The following is a 25752-nucleotide window of genomic DNA, read 5'->3' as shown; positions in this document are numbered from 1 at the left end:
TTGTGAGAACCCTTCTTCCTGTGGGGGAAACGCACTTTCTTGAGGGGGAACCCTTATGCCTATGGTGGAAACACACCTTCTTGTGGGGGCAAGGCACCATCATTGTGGGAACACATCTTCCTGTGCTGGAAATGCACCTTCCTAAGTGGGAATCCTTCTTTCTGTGGAGGAAATGCACTTTCCTTTGGGGAAAGATGTCTTCCTGTGGGGGAAACGCACCTTCTTGTGGGGAATGCACCTTCCTATGCGGGAAGGGCACCTTTCTGTAGGGGAATGCACCTTTCTGTGGGGAAACACACTTCCTTGTCTAGTTAAAGCACCTCCCTGTGGTGGAAACGCACCTTCCTATGGGGGAAATACACCATCCTATGAGGAAGCACATCTTCCCGTGTGGGAAACACAGCTGGTTGTTGAAGTGAGTCACCTTGCTGTGGGAAAACCCTTCTTCTTGTGGGCTGAGACACCCAGCCCCAGGGTCTATCTTGAGTTAGGAAAATTGATTCATGATTTGATCAAGAATATTCAAGTAGAGCGTTATCCTCTTTTTAGGAAAGGATAATTTTTGACTCGGGCAGTTTATAGTTGTTTATCTGTTTGAAATTGGTCAAGAGAAAGTGTGGGTGTATGATTAAAGAATTTGCATGTGAACCAATGAACACAGAATTATGTAGCCTAGAAGGTCCTCGTATGCCTGCATTCTGCAGATATGATGCAAGGATTTCAGGCACTGCAGGCTTCTTTGTAACCACGGCAACCTGGGCTTTCTGCTCAGATGGCCACCAACCACATGGAGCTGTGGAGGACCCAAAATATGACTAGTGTCACTGAGGGACACTCTCTGAAATTTTATTTCCTTTCCATTGATTAAATTTAAATGTCCTTCCATGACTCAAGTCTTCAGAAAACTTTTTAAGCCTCCTGGGAACCACACGGGTATGTGAGTCTATGTTTTCAACTGTGCATTTCCTGAACCTCAGTGGCTGTCACTTATTTTCAGTGGAAATTCAGTTTTCCGGTTGAGCTGTGCCGTTAGTAGGACATACCTTGATTTTTGAAGATTTCGCAGGAAAAAGGAATGTAGAAGGTTTCAGTAACTTTTTCTATGGGGTACATGTGGAAAGGATGCTATTGCGGATCTCTTGGGTTAAATTTAAATATATTATGAAAATGCACTTCACTGGTCTCTTTTTTTGTTTTTTGTTTTTGTTTTTAATATATTTTTATTGATTTCAGAGAGGAAGGAAGAGAGATAGAAACATCAATGATGAGAGAGAATCATTGACCAGCCGCCCCCTGCACGCCCCACCTGGGGATCAAGCCTGCAACTCAGGCATGTGCCCTTACTGGGAATCGAACCATGACTTCCTGGCTCATAGGTCGCGCTCAACCTTTGAGCCACACCAGCCCGACTGTTCTCTGTGTTTTTAAGTTATTTAGAAACTTACCTTATGTTTTTGTTGGACAGCATATATCTTTATCAAAGTTCTCACCTCGCAAAGGAAGAAGTAGCACTTTAAGTGACAGGTTTTTCGTTGGTGCCAAAACGCAACATTCAGCTAACCCACAGATATTTGTATTTATATTTATATTTATATTTATATCCTCACTCAAGGATATGTTTTTATTGATTTTATTTATTTATTTATTTTTTAATTAAATCTTTATTGTTCAGATTATTACATTTGTTCCTCTTTTTTATTGATTTTATTTAATCTTTAAAATTTAGTTTTATTGATTTTAGAGAGGAAGTGAGAAGGAGAGAGAGAAACATCAGTGATGAGAGAGAATCATCGACTGGCTGCCTCCTGCACACCCGCTACTGTGGATCAAACTGTCACCTCCTGGTTCATAGGTCAACGCTCAACCACTGAGAGCCATGCAGGCCGGGCCACCACCATTTTTAAAAAAATCATTTTATAGAGGGAGGAGAGAGAGAGAGAGAGAGAGAGCCATCAATTGGCTGCCTCCCACATGCTCCCTAAGGATTGAGTTTGAAACCTAAGTATGTGCCCTGACCAGGAATTGAACCATGACCTTCTGGTTCATAGGTTGACACCCAACCATTGGGCCACTGCGGCCGGGACCCTCCTACCTTTTTCTAAAGTAAACAGCTTCCACTGATACTATGCTTCAGTGTCAGTTTCCTTTTTTTCTGACTTGGAGGCGTTCCTCTGAGGTGGGGAGCAGTGACTCAGGCTGGAGCGGGCGGATCTGCATACCTGCTATTTTTCCTGGCTTCTCGGGTTTCTGCTGACGACCACAAGGCCAGGCCTGAACATCGTGTAACAGCATAATGCGTTCATTTTTTGAATGACTCTTCTGATTAACCGTGATTTCACAAGAACATCTGTCCCGTTTCCCAACCACAGAAATGAATGTGAATTTAATGAATCAAAATGTGTCATTCTGCTACCACATAGCCGTCCTCTCCAAGGTCGGGAGCTGGCCTGGGGGTGTCTAGTTCTGACTCCCATTCAGAGGTTCCAGAAGCGACCACGATTCTGAGGTTCTTTTTTTGAATCCTCACCCGAGGATATTTTTCCATTGATTTTTAGAGAGAGTAGAAGAGACAGGGAAAGATAGAAACATCGATGTGAGAGAAACACATTGATTGGGTGCCTTCTGCCTGCGCCCTGACCAGGGCCCAGGCTGGGGAGGAGCTGCAACTGAGGTACATGCCCTTGACCGGAACTGAACACAAACTGGCTAGGGTGGATTCTGAGATTGTGTTTGGGGAAGGCCATGCTGAGAAAGGACCTCACAGTATCTTCCATGAATGAGAAGGCAGCTGGAAACATCCTGTGTCCCACAGATATAGGTCAGAACTGACTTAGGGAGAAAGCGAGTATTTCTCCTTGACTTGCTCATTGCGGAATGTATTGGCCGATGCTCATTTGAACTGCAGTTTTTTGTTTTGTTTTGGTCTTTTTTTTGGGCGGGGGGGGGGGGCGGCGTATTATTACTAGAGGCCCGGTGCACAAATTCATGCACCAGTGGGGTCCCTCAGCCTGGCCTGTGGGATCGGGCTGAAACTGGCTCTCCAACATCACCTGAGGGGTCCTGGATTGCGAGAGGGTGCAGGCCTAGCTGAGGGACCCCACGGGTGCATGATCAGGGCCAGGGAGGGATGCGGGAGGTTGGCCAGCCGGGGAGGGACCGCGGGAGGGCTCTGGGGCATGTCCAGCCCATCTCACTCAGTCCCCGATCGGCCAGACCCCAGCAGCAAGCTAACCTACCGGTTGGAGCATCTGCCCCCTGGTGGTCAGTGCACATCATAGTGACTGGTTGACCAGTTGACTGTCTGCCTGCTGGTGGTCAGTGCACATCATAGCGAGCAGTTGAGCAGCCTTAGCATATCATTAGCATATTACGCTTTGATTGGTTGAATGGAGGACTGGACAACTGGACACTTAGCATATTAGGCTTTAATTATATAGGATTTTTTAAGTCTTTATTGTTGAAAGTATTACATATGCCCTCTTTTTCCCCCCCATTGGTCCCCTCCAACCCACCCCAGGCCCTCACTACCCCACTGTCTGCATACATAGGTTATGCATATATGCATACAAGGTCTTTGGTTGATCTCTTCTCACCCACCCACCCTCCCCTGTTTGAACTGTTACAACCAGTTTAGTCTTGCTGAGTTTTCCTTTAACCAATAGCAGGGTCTTTGGAAAAAGTGCATTTTATGGAAGGTTTGTTTCCTTATTACGGTAAAATATACAGAAAGTGAAATGTACCATTCTTAACCATCTTTAAGCGGACAGTTCAGTGTCATTCAGTATATTCACCATTTATCTTCCCAAATGAAAACTCTGTCCCCAGGAAATAATAACTCTCTTCTTTGTCTCCCTTTTTCCAGCCGCTGGCACCCACCATGCTACTTTCTGCCTCTGAATTTAAGGATTCTGGGTACTTCCCATAAGTGGGATCATACCTGTTGGTCCTTTGGTGTCTGGGTTATATATATTTTTTCCAAATACATCTTTATTGATTTCAGAGAGGAAGGGAGAGGGAGAGAGATATAGAAACATCAATGATGAGAGCGAACCATCCTGTGCAGCCCACACAAGGGATCGAGCCCACAACCCAGACATGTGCTCTTGACCGGAATTGAACCCTGACCTCTTGGTTCATAGGTCGATGCTTAAGTGCTGAGCCACTTTAGCTGGGCTGAAGGCTCATTTTTGAGTAATCTCTGTGAGATGTAATAGAAATGGAATCTGACCCTCACTCCAAGTTCTGTGACACAAGAGTTAGCAGACTGTGGCCCGCAGGCCAAAACCAGCCCAATGCCTACTTTTGTAAAGTCTACAAGCTAAGGATGGTGTGTGTGTGTGTGTGTGGTTTTTTTCTTTTCATTTATAAGTGGTTAAAAACAAGGAAAAGAAAAATCATGTCAGGATACTTGAGAATTCTGTGAAACGTTATGTAATGTTTCTTTGGAATACAGATGCGCCCATTGATTTACGTATTGTTCACGACCGTTTCTCTCTGCAAAGGTCGAATGGAGTGGTTGTAACAGGGACTTAGGTGCCCACAGCGCCGCAGGCATTTACTCTCTGAGCCTTTGAGAACAAGGTTGCCGACCTCTCTGCCCTCATGCAACCTGGCACGCATGTATGCATAACAAGTCAGACAAGTATATTCACATCTGTTCACCTCCCTGCCCATGTCCCTGATCTTGTTCAGCAGTCTCAGTGGGTACATTCAACAAATCGTACCGCGCACACATTTTTTTTTTAATCAGCACAGAAGTCTTTTTTCTTTTTCCCCACTTATCATGTCATGAATTCATAGGGAAGGGGTTCCAGCAGCTCAGGCTCCTTTCCATTGGTTCTCACAAAGAGAGCTTCTCTGGGTGGAGCAGGCTGACGCTTCAGGTGAACCCAGGGACCTTTCTCTTTGGCTTCCTCCTTTTTCTGGTCATCTTCCTTCACACGTTTCAGGAAGCTGTCTCGGCTCTTAGAGAGCTTAATATGCTCAGTACGTACATTAATTCTCTTGGCAAGAATCTTGCCCTTAACTTGCTTGTTCACAACAATGCCCACTGCATGCTGGGTGACATTGTAGACTCCTCCGGTTGATGTCCACAATATCGCCTTTCTTGTAGATTCGCATGTATGTGGCCAAAGGAACAACTCCATGTTTTCTAAAAGGCCTGGAGAACATACAGCGGGTGCCTCTCCTCTTTCCCGTTGTGTTAGTCATTTTGGCGAATTACTGGAAGATGGCGGTTCCGGCTGAAAAAAAGCCCGCGCACACATTTTAATTTTAATTTTTTTGTTAATCCTCACTTGAGGATATGTTTGTACTGACTTTTTTTTTATTTCATATTTTTATTGATTTCAGAGAGGAAGGAAGAAGGGGAGAGAGAGAGAGAGAGAGAGAGAGAGAGAGAGAGAGAGAGAGAGAGAGGCATCAATGATGAGAGAGAATCATTGATGGGCTGCCTCCTGCACACTCCCTACTGGGGATCGAGCCTGCAACCGGGTATGTGCCCTTGACCGGAATTGAACCCGGGACCCTTCAGTCCACAGGCCTACGCTCTATCCATTGAGCCAAACCGGCTGGGGCTGCATTGAATTTTAGAGAGAGTGGAAGGGAGGGGGAAAGACACACAGAGAGAAACATCGATGTGAAGGAAACACATTGATTGGTTGCCTCCCGTACGCGCCCTGACCAGCTGGGGCTGGGGCTCACGCCTGCAACTGAGGTACATGTCCTTGACAGGAATCGAACCTGCGAGCCTTTAGTCTAACGGCTGATGCTCTATCCGGCTAGGGTCAGGCACACATTTTTGGAAGATGTGATGAGATAGGAGGACACAGTCAGTGCACTAGGACCCTCACCTCCCAGCACCCGCTTCCTCGATCCGCCGTGATCAAGGAAAAGAGAAGGGGGGTGAGGGCCCAATTCTAATTCCCTTTGGAGACAGGCTCAGCTGGAACTGCCCTACCTGTTGGCACTCCCACGGTGTTAAAAGGAGCGTTTATTTTTATGTTGTTGGCACACTTGCGCTCCCTTCATTGAAGTTCTGTTGTCTTTAGATTTCAAGCTCCCAGTGTCTACAAAAGTGCTCATTGGGCCTATGTGATACTTTCAACAATAAAGATTTAAACAATAAAATAAATACATAAATTGTTATGTTATATATTTAATTTATTATTTCTTTAGACAGTAGCTTTTGAATCTTATATAACAGTGATAATTAATATCTTTCCACTTTACCCTGTCTTTCCTTCATTTCCTCTAATACTCTGTTGCAGTCAACGATATTATTTTTCTTAGTTCTTCCAATAGTTTTCTATATAATTCAAATACACTTCTACCTTGATCGCTTTTTTAATCATTTGTAAGTGGTGGAGCTCTATGTTCACCGCTCTATCCCAATATTTGGCATTTGTTAAATAAATGTGTGTGGGTGACATGTACTTCTTCTCAGCTGAAATTCACACTCATGGCCTTGCCCAGCTCTTCCTATTGTTTATAATATAATATCATGTTTTTCTCAAAAAAAAAAATAAATATATAAATTGGACAAGATAGACTATCATCTTAGTTAAAATACCAAAAAAAAAAAAAAAAAAGTCAATGGAGAAAAATATTCTCAGGTGAGGATTAACAAACAAAATATATTGTGTTTGTTAAAGTGATTTGCATTTCACACAAATATTTAGCAATACATAAACTTTTGGCCAGCGCTGTTTATCGATAGTGATTCCATTTGTGTACTAATGATGGGGAAGTCAGTAATGACAGATTGGAAGGTCGGCTTTTTCATTTTAATTTATTATTTCTAGCCATGAACTAATTAATTTTGCTGTGTTGTATAACCAGGCGAATGTTATTAACCCAAGTCCCATTTCCCACTGTTTTTGGCGTTTATAGAACATAGATGATGTTAATTACACTTAATGAGTTGAACAACATATATGAAAGATAATCCTCAATTCCAAGACTCTAATGTGTGAGTTGCCATCTGTTTTTGGACCAGAGAAGAATAATTTGATTCTAAAGCTTTTTGTGTGTGTGTGTGAACAGCTTGGAATAAGAGCTGTTTATATATTAATCACTCACTGAAGTACTGTGGGTTATAATGCCTTCCTTTTCAAGCAGTTTGGGGTTTATTGTGTGACATCTGCTCATATTTGGACACTTTGGGGTAGTTAGCAATTTCACCATAAGGCTGTTCCCCCCCGGTCATGTACAGTCCAGTTCAGTCCTGAACACAGTCATTTGCTTTCTGCTGCAGGTTCCTGTAAGGAGTATTGTCCCGTTCTGTCTCTTCTACAGAATTTTTCTCATAATGAACTGTGTTTTAGTTTTTTTTTTGTTTTGTTTTTTTTTTTAAATATATTTTATTGATTTTTTACAGAGAGGAAGGAAGAGGGATAGAGAGTTGGAAACATCGATGAGAGAGAAACATCGATCAGCTGCCTCCTGCACACCCCCCACTGGGGATGTGCCCGCAACCAAGGTACATGCCCTTGACCGGAATCGAACCTGGGACCCTTCAGTCCGCAGGCCGACGCTCTATCCACTGAGCCAAACCGGTTACGGCGTGTTTTAGTTTTATAAGCAAAATCCGTGTTCCTTTGTGCCTGCTTCTCTCTGGTGCCCTTTGATTCCTAGTCTAAAAGTTGTTGACAAATGTTTAAATATCATTGGGTTTTTTTTTTTCAGTGGTAGCTTTTAAAAAAAAATCACCCTGGTTGTTTCTTTTATCTTATACTAGAGGCCCGGTGCACAAATTCGTGCACGGGTGGGGTCTGGCCAGCCTGCCCCGACTGGGGCCGATGGGGACTGGCTGGCCAGGGGGGGGAGGGGCCCGGGAGGTTGGCCGGCCAGCCCCACCCCCATCGGGCCTGCTGGCCTGCCGCAGTGAGCGTCATAGCAACTGGTTGTTCCCGTTCCAGTCATTCTGGTTGTTCCGGTCACTTGGCTTATAGATAGATAGATAGATAGATAGATAGATAGATAGATAGATATCCTTTTTTTTGGGGGGGGGGGGATGTTTATTAAGATTTTTAAAAGTTTGATTTTTAGAGAGAGAGAAAAACATCCAGGAGAGAGAATCATTGATCAGCTGCCTCCTTCACTCCCCCTACAGGGGATTGAGCCTCAACCTGGGCATGTGCCCTGACTGGAATCGAACCTGGGACCCTTCAGTCCACAGGCTGACACTCTATCCACTGAGCCAAACCAGCTAGGGGACAACCAAAGACGTTTTAGAAGGAAGAAGGGACAGAGCGCTGAAGACACGCTGGTTCACTGTTCAGTGTGCATATTGATTGAAAAGTAAAAGCACGTGTGATAGGAAGGGTTATCGTTATGAGACATAAGCCTGGCTTCTTCAGAAATCAGTGCGCGCGAACGGAAGCCCCGGGGAATGGAAATGTGTGGCACAGGAATGGAAAGTTGAGGAGTGCTAGTGCCTTTTGTTTGCTGTGTTTTTAGGGAAGCCTTAAGGGGGAGCAAAGATTCAAATGTGGCCCTAACCAGTGTGTCTCAGTGGTGAGCATTGACCTACGAACCAGGAGATCGCGGTTCGATTCCCAGTCAGGGCACATGCCGGGTTGTGGACTCAATCCCTAGTAGGGGGCGTGCAGGAGGCAGCCGATCCATGATTCTCTCTCATCATTGATGTTTTTATCTGTCTTTCCTTCTCCCTTCCTCTCTGTGAAATCAATAAAAACATATTAAAAAAAAAAAAAAGATTGGGATGTGGTTTCTGTGTTTTTCCAAGCATGTAGTGTGTGTGAGGTGGACATGTACACATAGGCATGCCTGTCAGCACTGTTATTATCGCCGCCTGAGCCGTGTCTAAAGTTTCTCTAAAGCGTGCTTTCTCCCTTGGAGGGTGTGTATGGTTCACATTACCGGTGGCATGCGGCTCAGTGCTTAGAGGTATTTCAGAGCAGCATTCATTTATCATTAAATGATAGCCTTGTCTGAGCTAAAATTAATTTGACCTACTTTGAGAATTTTAGCATTCACACTTTCTACAAGTAGCATAATAACTTGACAGGCCATTTAAAATATATGTTTTTATTGGTTCCAGAGAGAGGAAGAGAGGGCGGGAGGGAAAGGGAGGGAAAGATCAATGATGAGAGGAAATTATGGATCGGCTGCCTCCTGCATGCCCCCTACTGGGGATCGAGTCCGCAACCCGGGCATGTGCCCTGACTGGGAATCGAACCGTGACCTCCTGGTTCATAGGTCAACGCTCAACCACTGAGCCACACCAGCTGGGCTGACTGGCCATTTTCACTTGGCTAATACAAGTACCTAGTCTGTGCTCATATTGAACACGGAGATGATGGAACAGTGGACTGGGTTACGTTTGGGTTGGGATGAAAAAGAAAACCACCGACATCAATTTGAAGGAGAAAACAGGGGGATGGGGAGGCGGATACGTCCCACAGATTTGTAAGGGGTTTTCTTTTTACAAATCTCTCCATGTCTCCCCAGGCAGACGCGTTGCGGTTTCTATGCTCGGATGCTGGGGGGCCCACCAGTGCGGAGGGGCGCACATGAAGTCACCGTGAAGGTAAGCGCCCCGCCTGCCTCTGGATCTGTCTTTTCACCTGAAATCTGCTTGCGAAACGGAACTGCGTTTTGCCAAAACGGAATGCCTTCTGTTTACAGTGTTGGGGTGGGGGGGGGGGATCGGGGGGAGAAAGATATAGGTCTTTCTCCTCGCTGAACTTCAAGGTAGTGTAGACAGAGCATGATTAAGTCATCAGGGCTGGGTCACCATTCTATGTGCTGAACTGGCGTTTTACTGCCTTGCAAGAATTTCAGATACTGGATGCGCTCTTACCAACTTTTCTGAGTCTTCCCGGGATAGGCGGCAGCTTTTAAAATCAATCTCCTCTCAACACTGTGAATTAAAATTAAGCTGATGCCCTAACCGGTTTGGCTCAATGGATAGAATGTTGGCCTGCGGACTCAAGGGTCCCAGGTTTGATTCCGGTCAAGGGCATGTACCTTAGTTGTGGGCACATACCCAGTGGGGAGTGTGCAGGAGGCAGCTGATCGATGTTTCTCCCTCATTGATGTTTCTAGCTCTCTATCCCTCTCCCTTCCTCTCTGTAAAAAAAAAAACCAATAAAATATATATATTTTTTAAAAATAATAAAATAAAATTAAGCCGAGCCCGGCTCGTGTAGCTCAGTGGATTGAACATTGACCCATGGACCAGGAGGTCACCGTTCGATCAGGGCACATGCCCGGGTTCCGGGCTGGATCCCCAGTAGGGTGTGTGCAGGAGGCAACTGATCAATGTTGCTGTCTTTCTCTCCTGGGCAGGCAGGAGGACGTGTGAATAGGGTGTGAGTATGGTTTGGGTGGACCCAGTATCCACCTGGGAGACGCCTGGTGGTGTGGGATGTAACTCCAGGACTGGCCGTGTCTTCTGTCTGGTCTGCATCCTCCGTGGATGTGGGCCTGGTTTTCGGGTGAAGCCATGAATGAACCCGGAAGGGGCAGCTGGCACAGGAAGGCCCCTCTCTGCCTGGTGCTCCCTAGGGCTGTCTTTCGTTCCTTGGAGAGCGGCGATGTTTTCTACCACTAGACCCGCTCCTGTCTGCCGGCCCTGCGCCTCATTTCCTGCTTGGGAGAGCTGCCTCGCGCCCGTGCTGCTTATTTCCAAAGACGGTGCCAGGTTTTAATTAGATTTTAATGAATGGGGAAGCGGTCCAAGTTCACAGGAGAAAACCTGCAAAATACGGAAGAGCACATACTCACATATGTAGATATAACCCGCTCCAAACAGAGGCTTGTTTTGCGGAGTATCGTGTGTGTGTGTGTGTGTGTGTGTGTGTGTGTGTGTGTGTGTGTGTGTACACAAAACGAAATTTAGCACCATGCACGTTCCATCTTGTAAGCCAATATTTTAAATATACCTACATATATTTTTATTTTAGAGAGGAAGGGAGAGGGAGAGAGATAGAAACATCAGTGAAGAGAGAGAATCATTGATTGGCTGCCTCCTGCACGCCCCCTGCTGGGGATCGAGCCCACAACCCGGGCATGTGCCCTTCACGAGAATCCAACCTGGGACCCTTCAGTCCCGTAGGCCAACGCTCTACCCACTGAGCCAAACCGGCTAGGGCTGTTTTCAGTTTCTTGATGGGCTTTAAACCCAAATTATTATTTATGTTGGAATACTTGTTTAGAGGGGCAACCCCAGCGAAGCCATCCGCTGGCATGAACGTTTAAATTCCTTTCTAAGCAACACGATGGGGACGTGGTGGCTGTGGGTCACCATGGAAGGGGCTGTTCCTCTTCGCTCCATCCCAGCTGCGGAGTCCTCCCGTCAACCTCATGGGCGGTGTCTCCAGTCAAAACTGGGTCAGGCAAGAAAACAAACACCACCCACTGATTGGACCTGTGGTTTCCAGTTTGTTTTGCTTTTCACTTCCGTTCAAGGCCACGGGGGACCTGCCGCTGCTGCAAAAGCTCTCTTTTGCTTCAGAAAGAAAAGAGGCTGGACAGCATCCCCTGGCCCAGCCAGGGGCAGCCACGAGTGGGGTCCAAGGTGACCCAAGAGAAAATGTTTACCCACACACGGCCTCTGGGGGGAGTGCCTTCCTTTTTTCTTCTTCTTTTAAAAAAAATATTTTTATTGATGTTAGAGAAAGAGGAAGGGAGAGGGCGAGATAGAAACATTGAGAGAGAAACATTGATTGGCTGCCTCCTGCATGCCCCCTACTGGGGATCGAGCCCACAACCCAGGCATGTGCCCTGACCGGGAATTGAACCATGACCTCTGGGTGCATGGGATGATGCTCAATCACTGAGCCACGCCGGCCGGGCAGTAGTGCTTTTTTTGATGGGCTTTGTAAGTGCCACTTGGGTGGTCCAATCATTGATGACCATGCTGAGGCCGCCAGCTCTGGTGGATTTTACGGGGGGGGGGGGTGTCTGCTGATCCCCTCGGATGCCCTTGCAGGTTGCTCTTTAGCGGTGGTGCACAGTTGGCCGAATAAAGTCCTAACCGGCTCTTCTGGGACCTGCTGTGCGGGGGGCCTGCACTGGGAATATGAAGCATTTAGCCCTCCCTCCTGCTCCCCCACAGAGGGCTGTTACTGTCCTTCATTTGGGGATGACAGATCTGTCACAGAGCTTGCCCTGCGATCTAGAGCTAGAAGGAGGTGGAAACGTGGTGAGAGGTCCGCCTGCCGGCTCTGACCCCGGGTCCCCCATCTTCTGCCCCAGCTCTGCAGCCAGCACGGGCATGTCGTGCACCACGTCATCATCCACTGAGACCGCTCTTACAGAGAAGACGCAGGCCACCTTCCCCACACACACAGTAGACGGTGCCTGCGTGACCTTCAAGCCTTGGCGCAGACGGCGGAGCTGCCCCGGGTCCATGGGAGTGTCTGGCACATTGTGGAGATCAGAACCACGCTTTCACTCTAGCACTGTGTGTGTGTGTGTGTGTGTGTGTGTGTGTGTGTGTGTGTGTGTGGCTTGTCCCCATGGCTGGCTCGGCCCGTCAAAGGTGTGGTTTGTACCTGACCCTATCCCAGCCTTATAAAATACCGCAATGATTCTTGTTATTGGATATGTTTCACTGGGATGTATGCTTTTTAAAAATTTATTATTTTTTCTTAATCCTTACTGAGGATATTTTTTCCATTGATTTTTAGAGGGAAGGGGGGGAGAGAGAGAGAGAGAGAGAGAGAGAGAGAGAGAGAGAGAGAGAGAAAGAAAGAAAGACCAATGTGAGAGACACATCTATTGGCTGCCTCCTGCATTCACTCCGACCAGGGCTGGGGATCAAACCTGCCACCTGGTACGTGCTCTTGACCAGGAATCAAACCCACAACCATTGGGTGCACTGGCCAATGCTCTGCCATTGAGTAGCACCAGCCGGGGGGGGGGGGGGGAATATGCTTTTTATATAAATAATTATGAAATTTGTATGTAACACATGATCACACAATATAACACGAACCAGACATGAGTTAGCTTTGTGGATATAAAGTCACGGGAGTGGTTTTCTTCCACTCATCTCAAAAAGTGCAGAAAAAAGCCTGGCGTGGCTCAGTGGTTGAGCGTCTACCTATGAACCAGGAGGTCATGGATCGACTCCCTCCTGGTCAGAGCACATGCCCGGGGTTGTGGGCTCGATCCCCAGTAAGGGGCATGCAGGAGGCAGCCGATCCATGATTCTCCCTCATCAATTGATGTTTCTATCTCTCTCCCCCTCTCCCTTCATCTCTAAAAACAATAAAAATAAATTTTTTAAAGTGCAGAAGAAAACAAAAAGAAATACAGACGTGTTTGAAAACTCTCCATTTTCTCCTCTCACCTGTCTCACAGAGGGTGGCTCTCGCTTCCACAAACCTCGTCGCTGCGAGGTGAGGCTAAGATGAGCATAACCAGCGACGAGGTGAACTTCCTGGTGTATCGCTACCTCCAGGAGTCAGGTAAGGTCACCCCCCTTCTATGGGGGAAATCCACTTTCCTGTGGGGGAACACTTCTTCCTTTGGGGGAAATGCACCTTCCTGTGTGGGAACCTATCTTCCTGTGATGGAACACATCTTCCTGTAGGGGAACACATCTTTCTGTGGGGGAAACGCACCTTCTTGTGGGGAAAGGCATCTTTCCTATGGGGGAAATGCACCTTCCTTTGAGGGAACACATCTTCCTGTGGGGGAACACACCTTCCTGTGTGGGAACCTATCTTCCTGTGGGGGGAACACACCTTCCTGTAGGAAAACACATCTTCCTGTGGGGGAAACATACTTTCCTTTGAGGGAACCCTTCTTCCTGTGAGGGAACCCTTCTTCCTGTGGTGAAAATGCACCTTTCAGTGGGTGTAACTCACCTTCCTGTGGTGTGAATCCTTCTTCCTGTGGGAGATACACACCTTCCTGTGGGGGAAATGCACTTTTCTATGGAGGAAACACACCCTCCCGTGGGGGAAAGGCACCTTCCTATGAGGAAACACATCTTCCTATGGAGGAAATGCACCTTCCTGGAGGAACGCATTTTACTGTGAGGAAAAGAAACTACCTGTGGGGAAAATGCACCTTCCTGTACAGGAACCCTTTTTCTTTTTTTAAATATATTTTATTGATTTTTTTACAGGGAGGAAGGGAGAGAGATAGTCAGAAACATCGATGAGAGAGAAACATCGATCAGCTGCTCCTGCACAGCCCCCACTGGGGATGTGCCTGCAACCAAGGTACATGCCCTTGACCGGAATCGAACCTGGGACCCTTCAGTCCGCAGGCTGATGCTCTATCCACCAAGCCAAACCGGCTAGGGCAGGGAACCCTTTTTTCTTGAGGGGGAAATACACTTTCCTGTGGGCAAGCACATCTTCCTTTAGGGAATCACACCTTCCTGTGTGGGAACCTATTTCCTATGGGGGAACCTAATCTTGCTGTGGGTTGACCACACCTTCCTGTGAGGGAACACATCTGCCTGTAGGGTAAAACATCTTCCTGTGGGGGAAATGCACCTTCCTGTGGGGGAAATGCACCTTCCTTTGGGGGGAAATGCAATTTCCTGTGGGGGAACCCTTCTTCTTTGGGGGGGTGGAAATGCACCTTCCTTTGGGGAAAACACCTTCCTGTGGGGAAACGCTTCTTCCTTCGGGGAAACACACCTTCCTGTGGGGGAATCCTACTTTCCTGTGGGGTGAACCCTTACTCCTTGGCGGAAATGCACCCTATTGTGTGGGAAAGGCACCTTCCTGTGGGGGAACTCTTCATCCTGTGGGGGAAATGTCCCTTCCTGTGAGGGAAGTGCACCCTCCTATGAGGGAACACATCTTCCTGTGGGGGAAACAAACCTTCTGGTGAGAGAACACATCTTACTGTGGGCAAATGCACCTACCTGTGGGAAACACACCTTCCTGAATGGGAACCCCTTTTCCTGTAGGGGAAATACACCTTCCTGTTGGGGAACACATCTTCCTGTGTCGGAACCTAATATTCCTGAGGGGGGGGCGCACCTTCCTGTGGGGGAAATGCACCTTCCTGTGTGGAAACCTATTTTCCTATGGGAGAACCTAATTTTCCTGTGGAGCAAACATACCTTCCTCTGGGAGGACCACACCTTACTGTGAGGAACACAGCTTCCTATGGGGGAACACTTCTTCCTTTGGGGGAAATGCACCTTCCTGTGTGGGAACCTATCTTCCTGTGAGGGAACACATCTTTCTGTGGGGGAAACGCACCTTCCTTTGGTGAAAACGCACCTAACTTTGGTGGAAACCCACCTTCCCATAGGGGATCTCACGTTCCTATAGGGGAACCCTTCTTCCTGTGGGAGAGATCTACCTTCCTGTGGGGGAAACGCACCTTTCTGTGGGGGAACCACATCTTTATGTGGAGGAAATTCACCTTCCTGTTGGGGGAAATGCACATTGCTTTGTTGGGACGCACCTTCCTGTCTAGGAAGTCTTCATCTTCTGAGGGAAACGCACCTTCCTGTCTGGGAAGTCTTCATCTTCTGAGGGAAGCACACCTTCCTGCGGGGGAAACGCACCTTCCTGTGGGTAGCGCATCTTCCTGTGGGGGGATGAGGAGGGATATGCACCTTCCTTTGGGGGAAATCACCTTCCTATGGGGGAAACGCATATTCCTGTGGGAGAAAGGCATCTTCCTGTGGGGGAACACATCTTCCTATGGGGAAATGCACCTTCCTGTGAGTTAATGCACCTTCCTATGGGGGAAAGGCCCCTTCCTGTACAGGAACCCTTCTTCCTGTGGGCAAACACATCTTCCTGTGGAGGAATACTGCTTCCTTTGGGGGAAATGCACCTTCCTGTGTGGGAACCTATCTTCCTGTGGGGAAACTAATCTTTCTGTGGGGGGGAACCCACCTTCCTGTGAGGGAACACATCTTCCTGTGGGGGAACCGCATCTTTCTGTGGCAGAACACATCTTCTGTGCGGAAACGCACCTTCCTGTGGGGGAATCGCACTTTCCTGTGGTGTGAACCCACCTTCCTAGTGAGGAACCATTCATCCTGTAGGGGAAACGCACCTTCTTGTAGGAGAAGTGTACCTTCCTGTGGGGAAACCCTTCTTCCTTTGGGGGAAACACGCCTTCCTGTGAGAGAATTGCACTTTTCTGTGGGAAAATGCACCTTCCTGTGGGGGAACCCTCCTTGATGTGGGGGAAACGCACCCTGCTGTGGAGGAAAGGCACCTTCTGGTGGGGGAATGCATCTTCCTTTGGGGGAAACTCACCTTCCTCTGGGGGAACACATCTTCTTTTGGATGAAATGCACCTTGTTTTCAGGGAATGCATCTTCCAGTGGGGTAAAGGCACCTTCCTGTAGGGAAACACACCTTCCTGTCGGGGGATCGCACTTTACTGTGGGGGGTCGCACTTTCCTGTGGGGTGAACCCACCTTCCTGTGGTAGAAATGCACCCTCCTGTGGGGAAAAATACCTTCCTGTGAGGGGAACACTTCTTCCTTTGGAGGAAACGCGCCTTCCTGTGTGGGGAACACGCCTTCCTGTGGGGAGATTGTACCTTCCTGTGAGGGAACACATTCTCCTGTGGTGGAAATGCACCTTCCTATGGGGAAAAATGCCTTCCTGTGGGGAAACGCTTCTTCCTTTGGGGAAGCACACCTTCCTGTGGGGGAATCCCACTTTCCTGTGGGGTGAACCCTTATTCCTTGGCAGAAATGCACCCCATTGTGTGGGAAAGTTACCTTCCGGGGGGGAGGGAACCCTTCATCCTGTGGGGGAAATGCCCCTTCCTATGGGGAAAGTGCACCTTCCTATGAGGGAACACATCTTCCTGTGGGGGAAACAAACCTTCCAGTGGGAGAACGCATCTTACTGTGGGCAAATGCACCTACCTGTGGGAAATGCATCTTCCTGAACGGGAACCCCTCTTCCTGTGGGGGAAATAACACCTACTGTGGGGGAACGCATCTCCTGTGTCAGAACCTAATCTTCCTGTGGAGGAACACGCCTTCCTGTGGGGAAAATACACCTTCCTGTGAAGGAAACCTTCTTTCTGTGGGGGAAATGCACCTTCCTGTGGGGAAACTATTCTTCCTGTGGGGAAACATACCTTTCTGTGGAGGAAACGCACCTTTCTGTGGGGGAATGCACTATCTGTTGGGGAACCCTTCTTTGCGGGGTGGAGGAGGGAAAGGCACCTTCTTGTGGTTGAACACACCTTCCTGTGCGAGAATCCTTTATCCTATGGGAGAGACACACCTTTCTGTGAGGGAACACATCTTCCTGTGGGGGAAATGCACCTTCCTGTGTGGGAATCCTTCTTCCTGTGGGGTAAAGACTCCTTCCTGTGGGGGAATGCATTTTCCTTTTGTGGGAAATGCACCTTCTAGGAGGAAAACGCACCTTCCTAGTGAAGAACACACTTTCATGTGGGGGAACCCTTCTTCCTGTGGAACAACTCACCTTCCTGTGGGGGGTGGGGGGGGAACACACCTTGTTGTGAGCAAACATACTGTCCTGTGGGGGGAGCGCACCTTCCTGTGGGGGAACGCACCTTCCTATTGCAGAATTGCATCTTTCTATAGGGGAAATGCACCTTCCTATGGTGTAAACCCATGTTTCTGTGGGCAAAACGCATCTTTCTGTGGGGGGAATACACCTTCCTGTGGGGGAAACACATCTTCCTGTGGGGAACTCATTTTCCTTGAGGGAAATGCACCTTCCTGTGGGGAAACCACCGGCCCTGTCGAGTGTGATCTATCCGGGACGGGGGTGCAGGCTCCCGACAGGACCCAGAGTGTTCCTGGGGCAGGAAAAGGGTTTCGTTCCTGAGGTGGCATGGAGGACGATATTCCTTCTTCCCTCGGCGTTTCTATTCAAGTCAGACCTTGTTGGCGAAGATACTAGCCCAGTCGAGGTTGCGTTGAATTGGTCGTGCGATGAGGTGCTCTCGGCCTTGGGCAGCAGGGTAGATAGAAAGGAACCCCTTAGATTAAGCACCTCTGATTTATTGAATTTCCCCCACCACCCTCAGAAAACGGGGCACCCTACGCAATTTTCTGACACTTAGGAATAGCTCTTGTTTCTTCCAATACTTTCAAATATGAGCGAGAATTTCCTTTTCATAAGGAATGTGCAGGCCCAGTGCGGAGTGGGCCTTGTGCGTATTAGCACAAGGGGGGAGGGGTGGAGAAGGCAGCAGGGGGCACTGAGGGTGCCATGGGGCCTGGCCCCTGGCACAGCTTTGTCCACATGAGAGCGGGATTCCTCACGCGAGCTCGTGCAAGTCGCTGAACGTTGCTCTCCCTGTCACACAGCACCAGACTGCCCCCAACTGGCCGCCTAACCCAGTTCACAGGGTGTGTGTGTGTTTGTTTTTAATTTGTCATTTTTATTGTTTTTTCTTTTATGTTTTTTTAATCCTCACCCAAGGATATTTTTTCCATTGATTTTAGGGAAAGTGGAAGAGAGAGGGAAAGACAGAGAGAAACATCAGTGTGAGAGAAACACATCCCTTTGTTGCCTCCTGCATACACCCTGACCAGGGCTTGGGCCGGGGAGGAGCCTGCGACCGAGGTACTTGCCCATGACCGGAATCGAACCCTGGACCCTTCAGTCTGCAGGCCAGTGCTCTATCTACTGAGCCAAACCGGCTAGGGCATTTTTTAAATCTTGATTTTTAATTCTTTTTACATTAACTTTATTCTTTTTCTTAGTTTCTAAAGGAAATACTCCTCTAGCCTTGAAAACTGTACAGTAGGGGTGGGGAACGTCGGCCCTCGGGCCGTATGAGGCCCGCGAAACCATGGGGTCTGGCCCTCCAAGGCATTAGGGGTGGGCTCATTCAATGTCTGACCAGATAGAGCAGGCTCATGTTGAAGTTGGTCATTTTGTAGGGCCCCCAAATGATGTTAAAATATCCCCATGGCCCTTGGCAGAGAAAAGGCTCCCCATCTCTGATCTAAAGGCTTTGAGGTCGTTCGTGAAGGTCAGGGTTTCTCAGCCTCGGCACTGTGGACATCTGGGTGGGATCACTCTTCCTCCTGGGGGCGACCTCCTGGTACATGGGGTGTGTAGCTCAGATTTATTGAGCACCTATGTGTGCCAGGCGTGATTCCAAGTATGTCTCAGATGAAACGGTTAACCCCCAGGAAGAGACTGAGCTGCTCCCTCTTTTACAAGGAGAAACCCAGGGTGTGAATAGGGTGTTGAGTTCCCCAAGTCACACCGCCAGCAAGTCAGAAAGCTAGGATTCTGATCGGCCATCTGGTTCCAGAAACTTCCTCTTTCCAATGTGGTGAAATCGCTGGCTTATTTTCAGACAGTAAGCCCTTCGTTCCTGGAGTACACCCTACTTGGCTCGGACGTCGTGTCCTTTTCTGTGTTGCTGAACTCAGTCTTATGCTGGGTCTGGTGAATTAACGTGCATCTCACCGAGGCCAACTGGGCTGGGATGCTCCTTTTTTTTTTTTTTTTTTTGTCTTTAAAAAAAATATTTTTATTGATTTCAGAGAGAGGAAGGGTGAGGGGGAGAGAGAGAGGAAACAGCAATGATCATCAATGATGAGAGAATCATTGTTCGGCTGCCTCCTGCACGCCCCCCACTGGGGATCAAGCTCAAAATCTAGGCATGTGCCCTGACCAGGAATCGAACCGTGACCTCCTGGTTCCATAGGTCAGCGCTCAACCAGTGAGTCACACCAGCCGGGCTGGGATATTCCTTTCTGAATGTCCTCATCAGGTTTGGGGCTCAGTGGGGGTGTTCAGCAGGCAGCCGATCTATGGTTCTCTCCCATCATTGACGTTTCTCTCTCTCCCTCTCCCTTCCTCTCTGGAATCAATTAAAAAAATAAAAATAAAGCTGAGATGGCTGTATCCTCAAAGCTGTTTTCCATCCTGTGCAAATGTGGGTCTTCTGGGGCTGTGTCTTCCCCATGCCCCCGCCCGCTTCCCCCCAAACCAGAAACGGGGGAGGGGGGGTGGTCCTGCAGCTGATAAGGTGGTTGAGGCCCCGGTGCCCCTTAGTGCCTGTGGCCGTACCTCCACCTGCCTCCAGGCTCACGCCCCGCCTTCCCTGTCTGGCTGCAGGCTTCTCCCACTCGGCGTTCACCTTCGGTATCGAGAGCCACATCAGCCAGTCGAACATCAACGGGACGCTGGTGCCGCCCGCCGCCCTCATCTCCATCCTGCAGAAGGGGCTGCAGTACGTGGAGGCCGAGATCAGCATCAACGAGGTACGTGCACCTTCCCCGGGGGGCGGCCCCCAGCCCCGCTCCCGGGCCCTGGGAGGGCTGGCCACAGGCCCCATCCTGCACGCCGGCCCTGAGGTCCTCGCCAGGGCGGGAGAGTGGCTTCACTACAGGCTGCAGGGACGGCGGGCCTGGGCACACACACGGAGTGAGCTGTCCAGGCCCCGTGCACCCAGGTGTTTTCCACATGCACACGCGTCTGGCCGGCTACTGCGCGTCATGGTTTCCACACGCTCACACGGATGGCCGGCTACTGCGCGTCATGGTTTCCACACGCACACACGGATGGCCGGCTACTGCGCGTCATGGTTTCCACACGCTCACGCGGATGGCCGGCTACTGCGCGTCATGGTTTCCACACGCACACGCGGATGGCCGGCTACTGCGCGTCATGGTTTCCACACGCACACGCGGATGGCCGGCTACTGCGCGTCATGGTTTCCACACGCACACGCGTCTGGCCGGCTACTGCGCGTCATGGTTTCCACACGCACACGCGGATGGCCGGCTACTGCGCGTCGTGGTTTCCACACGCACACGCGGATGGCCGGCTACTGCGCGTCATGGTTTCCACACGCACACGCGTCTGGCCGGCTACTGCGCGTCATGGTTTCCACACGCACACGCGTCTGGCCGGCTACTGCGCGTCATGGTTTCCACACGCACACGCGTCTGGCCGGCTACTGCGCGTCATGGTTTCCACACGCACACACGGATGGCCGGCTACTGCGCGTCATGGTTTCCACACGCACACACGGATGGCCGGCTACTGCGCGTCATGGTTTCCACACGCTCACACGGATGGCCGGCTACTGCGCGTCATGGTTTCCACACGCACACGCGGATGGCCGGCTACTGCGCGTCATGGTTTCCACACGCTCACACGGATGGCCGGCTACTGCGCGTCATGGTTTCCACACGCTCACACGGATGGCCGGCTACTGCGCGTCATGGTTTCCACACGCACACGCGGATGGCCGGCTACTGCGCGTCGTGGTTTCCACACGCACACGCGGATGCCCGGCTACTGCGCGTCGTGGTTTCCACACGCACACGCGGATGCCCGGCTACTGCGCGTCGTGGTTTCCACACGCACACGCGGATGCCCGGCTACTGCGCGTCGTGGTTTCCACACGCACACGCGGATGCCCGGCTACTGCGCGTCATGGTTTCCACACGCACACACGGATGGCCGGCTACTGCGCGTCGTGGTTTCCACACGCACACATGGATGCCCGGCTACTGTGCGTGATGGTTTCCACACGCACACACGATGCCCGGCTACTGTGCGTGATGGTTTCCACACGCACACACGGATGGCCGGCTACTGCGCGTCGTGGTTTCCACACGCACACACGGATGCCCGGCTACTGTGCGTGATGGTTTCCACACGCACACACGGATGCCCGGCTACTGTGCGTGATGGTTTCCACACGCACACACGGATGCCCGGCCACTGCGCGTCATGGTTTCCACACGCACACGCGGATGCCCGGCTACTGCGCGTCATGGTTTCCACACGCACACGCGGATGGCCGGCTACTGCGCGTCATGGTTTCCACACGCACACGCGGATGGCCGGCTACTGCGCGTCATGGTTTCCACACGCACACGCGGATGGCCGGCTACTGCGCGTCATGGTTTCCACACGCACACGCGGATGGCCGGCTACTGCGCGTCATGGTTTCCACACGCACACGCGGATGGCTGGCTGCTGACCAAGCACCGTGATGTCACGTGTGCTCCCCCCTCTGAAAACACAGCTGACCTTCCCCCATGTCCCTCCTCGGGGCAGGCATGCTCCGTGCCGAGCACAGAAGGGGCGTCCCTCCCCGCTCTCTCTGAGCGGCCGGTTCCCCAGGGCCCTGGAGATGTTCTGTAGAATCTGCCCTGCGAGCGACCCTGACACGTGCAGTCAGAAAATCGGGGAAGGACAGGGGTGACTGTCCTGCTCAAGAGCCTTTCAGGTGCCGGACTGGTGACGGTGCTCACCAGAGAGCTGGTGGGAGAAGATGACCATAATGACAAAGTAAAATGGTGACAGTTTGCTCGTATCCCCTCCTCTTTTTGGGTTGGCCTCACTGCATAATTGGGCCAATTTTATACGCATGGGTGGTTTTATTTTATTGTAACTTTTTTCAGAGAGGAAGGGAGAGGGAGAGAGAGAAAAATATCCATGATGAGAGAGAATCATCGATCGGCTGCCTCCTGCACGCCCCACACTGGGGATGGAGCCCGCAACCCAGGCATGCGCTCTTGACTGGAATCAAACCCTTCAGTCCACAGGCCAACGCTCTGTCCACTGAGCCAAACCAGCCGGGGCGACGTTTCTTTTCTTAATCCTCACCTGAGGATGTGTTTATTGATGTTAGAGAGAGGAAGGAGAGAGAGAGAGAGACAGCAATGTGAGAGAAACATCCATCGGTTGCCTCCGATGGTATGTGCCCTGAAACAGGAGTCAGACCATGACCTTTTGGGGTACCGGACGATGCTCCAACCTACTGAGCCACCGGCTGGGCACGGAGGCATTTCACAGGCCGCCGATAGGCGGTTCACCAGTCAATAGGCGGATGGTCTCGGAGTGAGGTCCTCCTGGCGCAGGAGGCCGATTGGGCCGAGGTTCCTGCAGACTCGCTCTCCCACGTTGCCGGTAGTGACTCGCAGGGACTCCCGCACCTGTCCTCGCGCTTTCTCAGCCTGGGGCGCTGGGCATTTGGGGTCGGTCATTCCTGGGAGGAGGCATCCTGTGCCCTGCAGAGCGCTGAGCAGCTCCCGGGTCTCCACCGTCACATGTCACAGCATTTTCTGTCCCACTTTGACAACCAAAAAGGTGGCCAGGCGTAGCCCAAGTCCCTTGAGCGGGCACCGCTCCATCATTGAGAATCATTGGATCTGGGAGAGCATCTTTTATATGAGATACGGTAGTGCCTCGGATACAGTAAAGCATCTTTTATATGAAATACGGTAGTGCCCCAGATACAGTGGTAGAGCATCTTTTACATGAAATATGGTAGTGCCCCATATAACAATTACAGCATCTTTTACATGAAATACGGTAGTGCCCCAGATACCAATAGAGCATCTTTTACATGATATATGGTAGTGCCTCAGATAACAATAGAGCACCTTTTACATGAAATATAGCAGTGCCCCAGATAACAATAGAGCATCTTTTTTGTTTTAATATATTTCTTTATTGATTTAAGAGAGGAAGGGAGAGGGAGGAAGAGATAGAAACATCAATGATGAGAGAGTCATTTTTGGCTGCCTTCTGCACGGCCCCTACTGGGGACCAAGCCCGCAGCCCGGGCATGTGCCCTTTGGCCGGAATCGAACCTGGGACCTTTCAGTCCGCAGGCCGACGCTCTATCCACTGCGCCAAACTGGCTAGGGCAAATAGAGCATCTTTTACATGATATACGGTAGTGCCTCAGCTACATAGAGCACGTTTTACATGAAATACGGTAGTGCCTCAGATACAGTAGATCACCTTTTACATGAAATACGGTAGTGCCCCAGTTCAGTGTGGTATTTACCAAACATTGGGTCCCCCACTGAGGACATCATTACACCCTGTCCTGCACCCAGGCTCACCCCTACACACACACTCTGCCCACCGCTATGCCCTGGGCAGCGCCTGCCCCTCCTCGCCTCTGCCCGCACCAACTGCCTGCGGTGCCCACAGCCCAGTGCCAGGAGCTTCGGGGCTGATGGCCGTCCCCTGCCTTCCCCCAGGATGGCACGGTATTCGATGGCCGCCCCATAGAGTCCCTGTCCCTGATCGACGCCGTGATGCCCGACGTGGTGCAGACGAGGCAGCAGGCCTTCCGGGAGAAGCTGGCGCAGCAGCAGGCCAGTGCGGCAGCCGCGGCGGCGGCGGCGGCGGCGGCGGCATCAGCAGCAGCAGCAGCAGCAGCAGCAGCCACGGTGGCCACGGCCACCACGACAGCCACGGTGACCCCAGCAGCTGCTTCCCAGCCCAGCGCCCCAAAGAACGGGGAAGCCACAGTGAATGGGGAGGAGAACGGAGCACATGCCATAAGTAAGTGCGGGCATGTAGCATGCAGATGCGTGCGTATCTGTGTGCACACATGTGCCTGTGTTAGTTTGTGTGTGACTGTGTATGTGTGCACTGTGTGTGTGTGTGTGAATGTATGTGCATGCACCTGTGCATGTCTTATGCAGACGTGAGCATTCTTCCCTGAGTGAAATTTGCTTCCCTCGGATAAGTCTTACAGCCGCCCCGGCCCTGAGGGTCGAGATGACCACGGTGTTCACACCTCACCCCGAGGCCTCCTCACATACAGCCTCCCAGCCGCCTCAGCTGAGGCTGCGGCCACAGCCCAGCCCCGTGGCAGGTGACCGTGAGTGGGCGCAGACCAACGAATTCTTCACGTCCGTCCCACGTTGCTCAGCCACGCGGCTTCTGTTCCCTCGCACAGATAATCACTCGAAGCCCATGGAAATAGACGGGGACGTGGAGATCCCACCCAGCAAAGCCACGGTGCTTCGGGGCCACGAGTCCGAGGTCTTCATCTGCGCCTGGAACCCCGTGAGCGACCTCCTGGCCTCGGGGTAAGGGCGTCAGCCGCGGTCCCGCCTCCGGAGCGCGTTCCCTCTCTCCTACCCGGGCACCTGCTCAGGGGTGCAGACCGAAGCCTGGGGCGCCCCTGCTGCCCTTCCTGGGGTGCCTCCGACTGTGGTAAAATTGTGGAGAAGTCCCCGTGTCCTCCCTGGGTGGGGGCTAATGCCTGCATTTAAAATTACTCCGTGCCGCAGAGATGGTGCGGAGAAAAGCCTGAGATAAAAAACAGCTGCCGTGGGGTTGGACTTAGGGCAGGCCGTGCCCCTGGGTCTCTCACGGCGCCCGGCCCCGAGCAGCTTGGCCTGGAGCCGTGGCCTGCCTCTGCCCGTCGGCTGCGGGCCCTGACGCAGGTTGCATGGTGGGGAAAGGGAGAAAACTCGTGAGCACGCGGGTAGCTGACTGCGGGGCGCTTCCTTCTGCAGGTCCGGAGACTCGACGGCGCGGATCTGGAACCTGAACGAGAGCAGCAACGGGGCGTCCACCCAGCTCGTGCTGCGGCACTGCATCCGCGAGGGCGGCCACGACGTGCCCAGCAACAAGGACGTGACCTCGCTGGACTGGAACGTAAGCCCCGGCCGCCTCCCACATGCTGGACCGTCTGGTGCCACGTGGGGTGCTGGGGTCGTGGGGCTCCCTTCCCGAGAGCTAGCCAGGTCATGTCAGGTTCCTTCGCGGCATTAGCCCACGTCTCTGAGCAGCCAAGGAAATGTGACTTCCATCTTCATAGTTCTTCCTTTTTTTTAATGTTTTCATTGATCTCAGAGAGAAGAGAGAGAGTCATCATCAATCAGCTGCCTCTTGCACACCCCACACTGGGGATCAAGCCCGCAACCCAACCCTGTGCCCTGACCGGGAATCGAACCGTGGCCTCCTGGTTCACAGGTCGATGCTCAACCCCTGAGCCACGCCGGCCGGGCTGGGGACCGGTTATGGACGTGAGAATGTTCTAGCTGTGGGGTGAGAGGCT

The 25752-nt window shown here is 50.9% G+C and overlaps 1 protein-coding gene and 1 pseudogene across 3 annotated transcripts in view; one reads left to right on the top strand and one right to left on the bottom strand.

Annotated features, from left to right (window-relative positions):
• Nucleotides 1-25752, top strand: part of TBL1X (transducin beta like 1 X-linked) — a 68924-nt gene that overhangs the window by 29277 nt on the left and 13895 nt on the right. For 2 of the 3 annotated variants that reach the window (XM_059679049.1, XM_059679051.1), the window contains exons 3-8: nt 9475-9553; nt 13336-13442; nt 20040-20185; nt 23936-24242; nt 24643-24775; nt 25208-25349. In XM_059679049.1, coding sequence (XP_059535032.1) covers nt 13385-13442; nt 20040-20185; nt 23936-24242; nt 24643-24775; nt 25208-25349 — 786 coding nt within the window. In that variant the 5' untranslated portion in view covers nt 9475-9553; nt 13336-13384. The remainder of the gene's footprint in view (nt 1-9474; nt 9554-13335; nt 13443-20039; nt 20186-23935; nt 24243-24642; nt 24776-25207; nt 25350-25752) is intronic. The other variant, XM_059679050.1, reaches the window with a different exon arrangement.
• On the bottom strand, nt 4747-5251 carry LOC132224293 (large ribosomal subunit protein eL21-like; annotated as a pseudogene).

Source organism: Myotis daubentonii, chromosome X (genome assembly GCF_963259705.1).
Source record: "Myotis daubentonii chromosome X, mMyoDau2.1, whole genome shotgun sequence".
Taxonomy (NCBI): domain Eukaryota; kingdom Metazoa; phylum Chordata; class Mammalia; order Chiroptera; family Vespertilionidae; genus Myotis; species Myotis daubentonii.
This window is presented reverse-complemented; position numbering and strand designations above follow the sequence as displayed.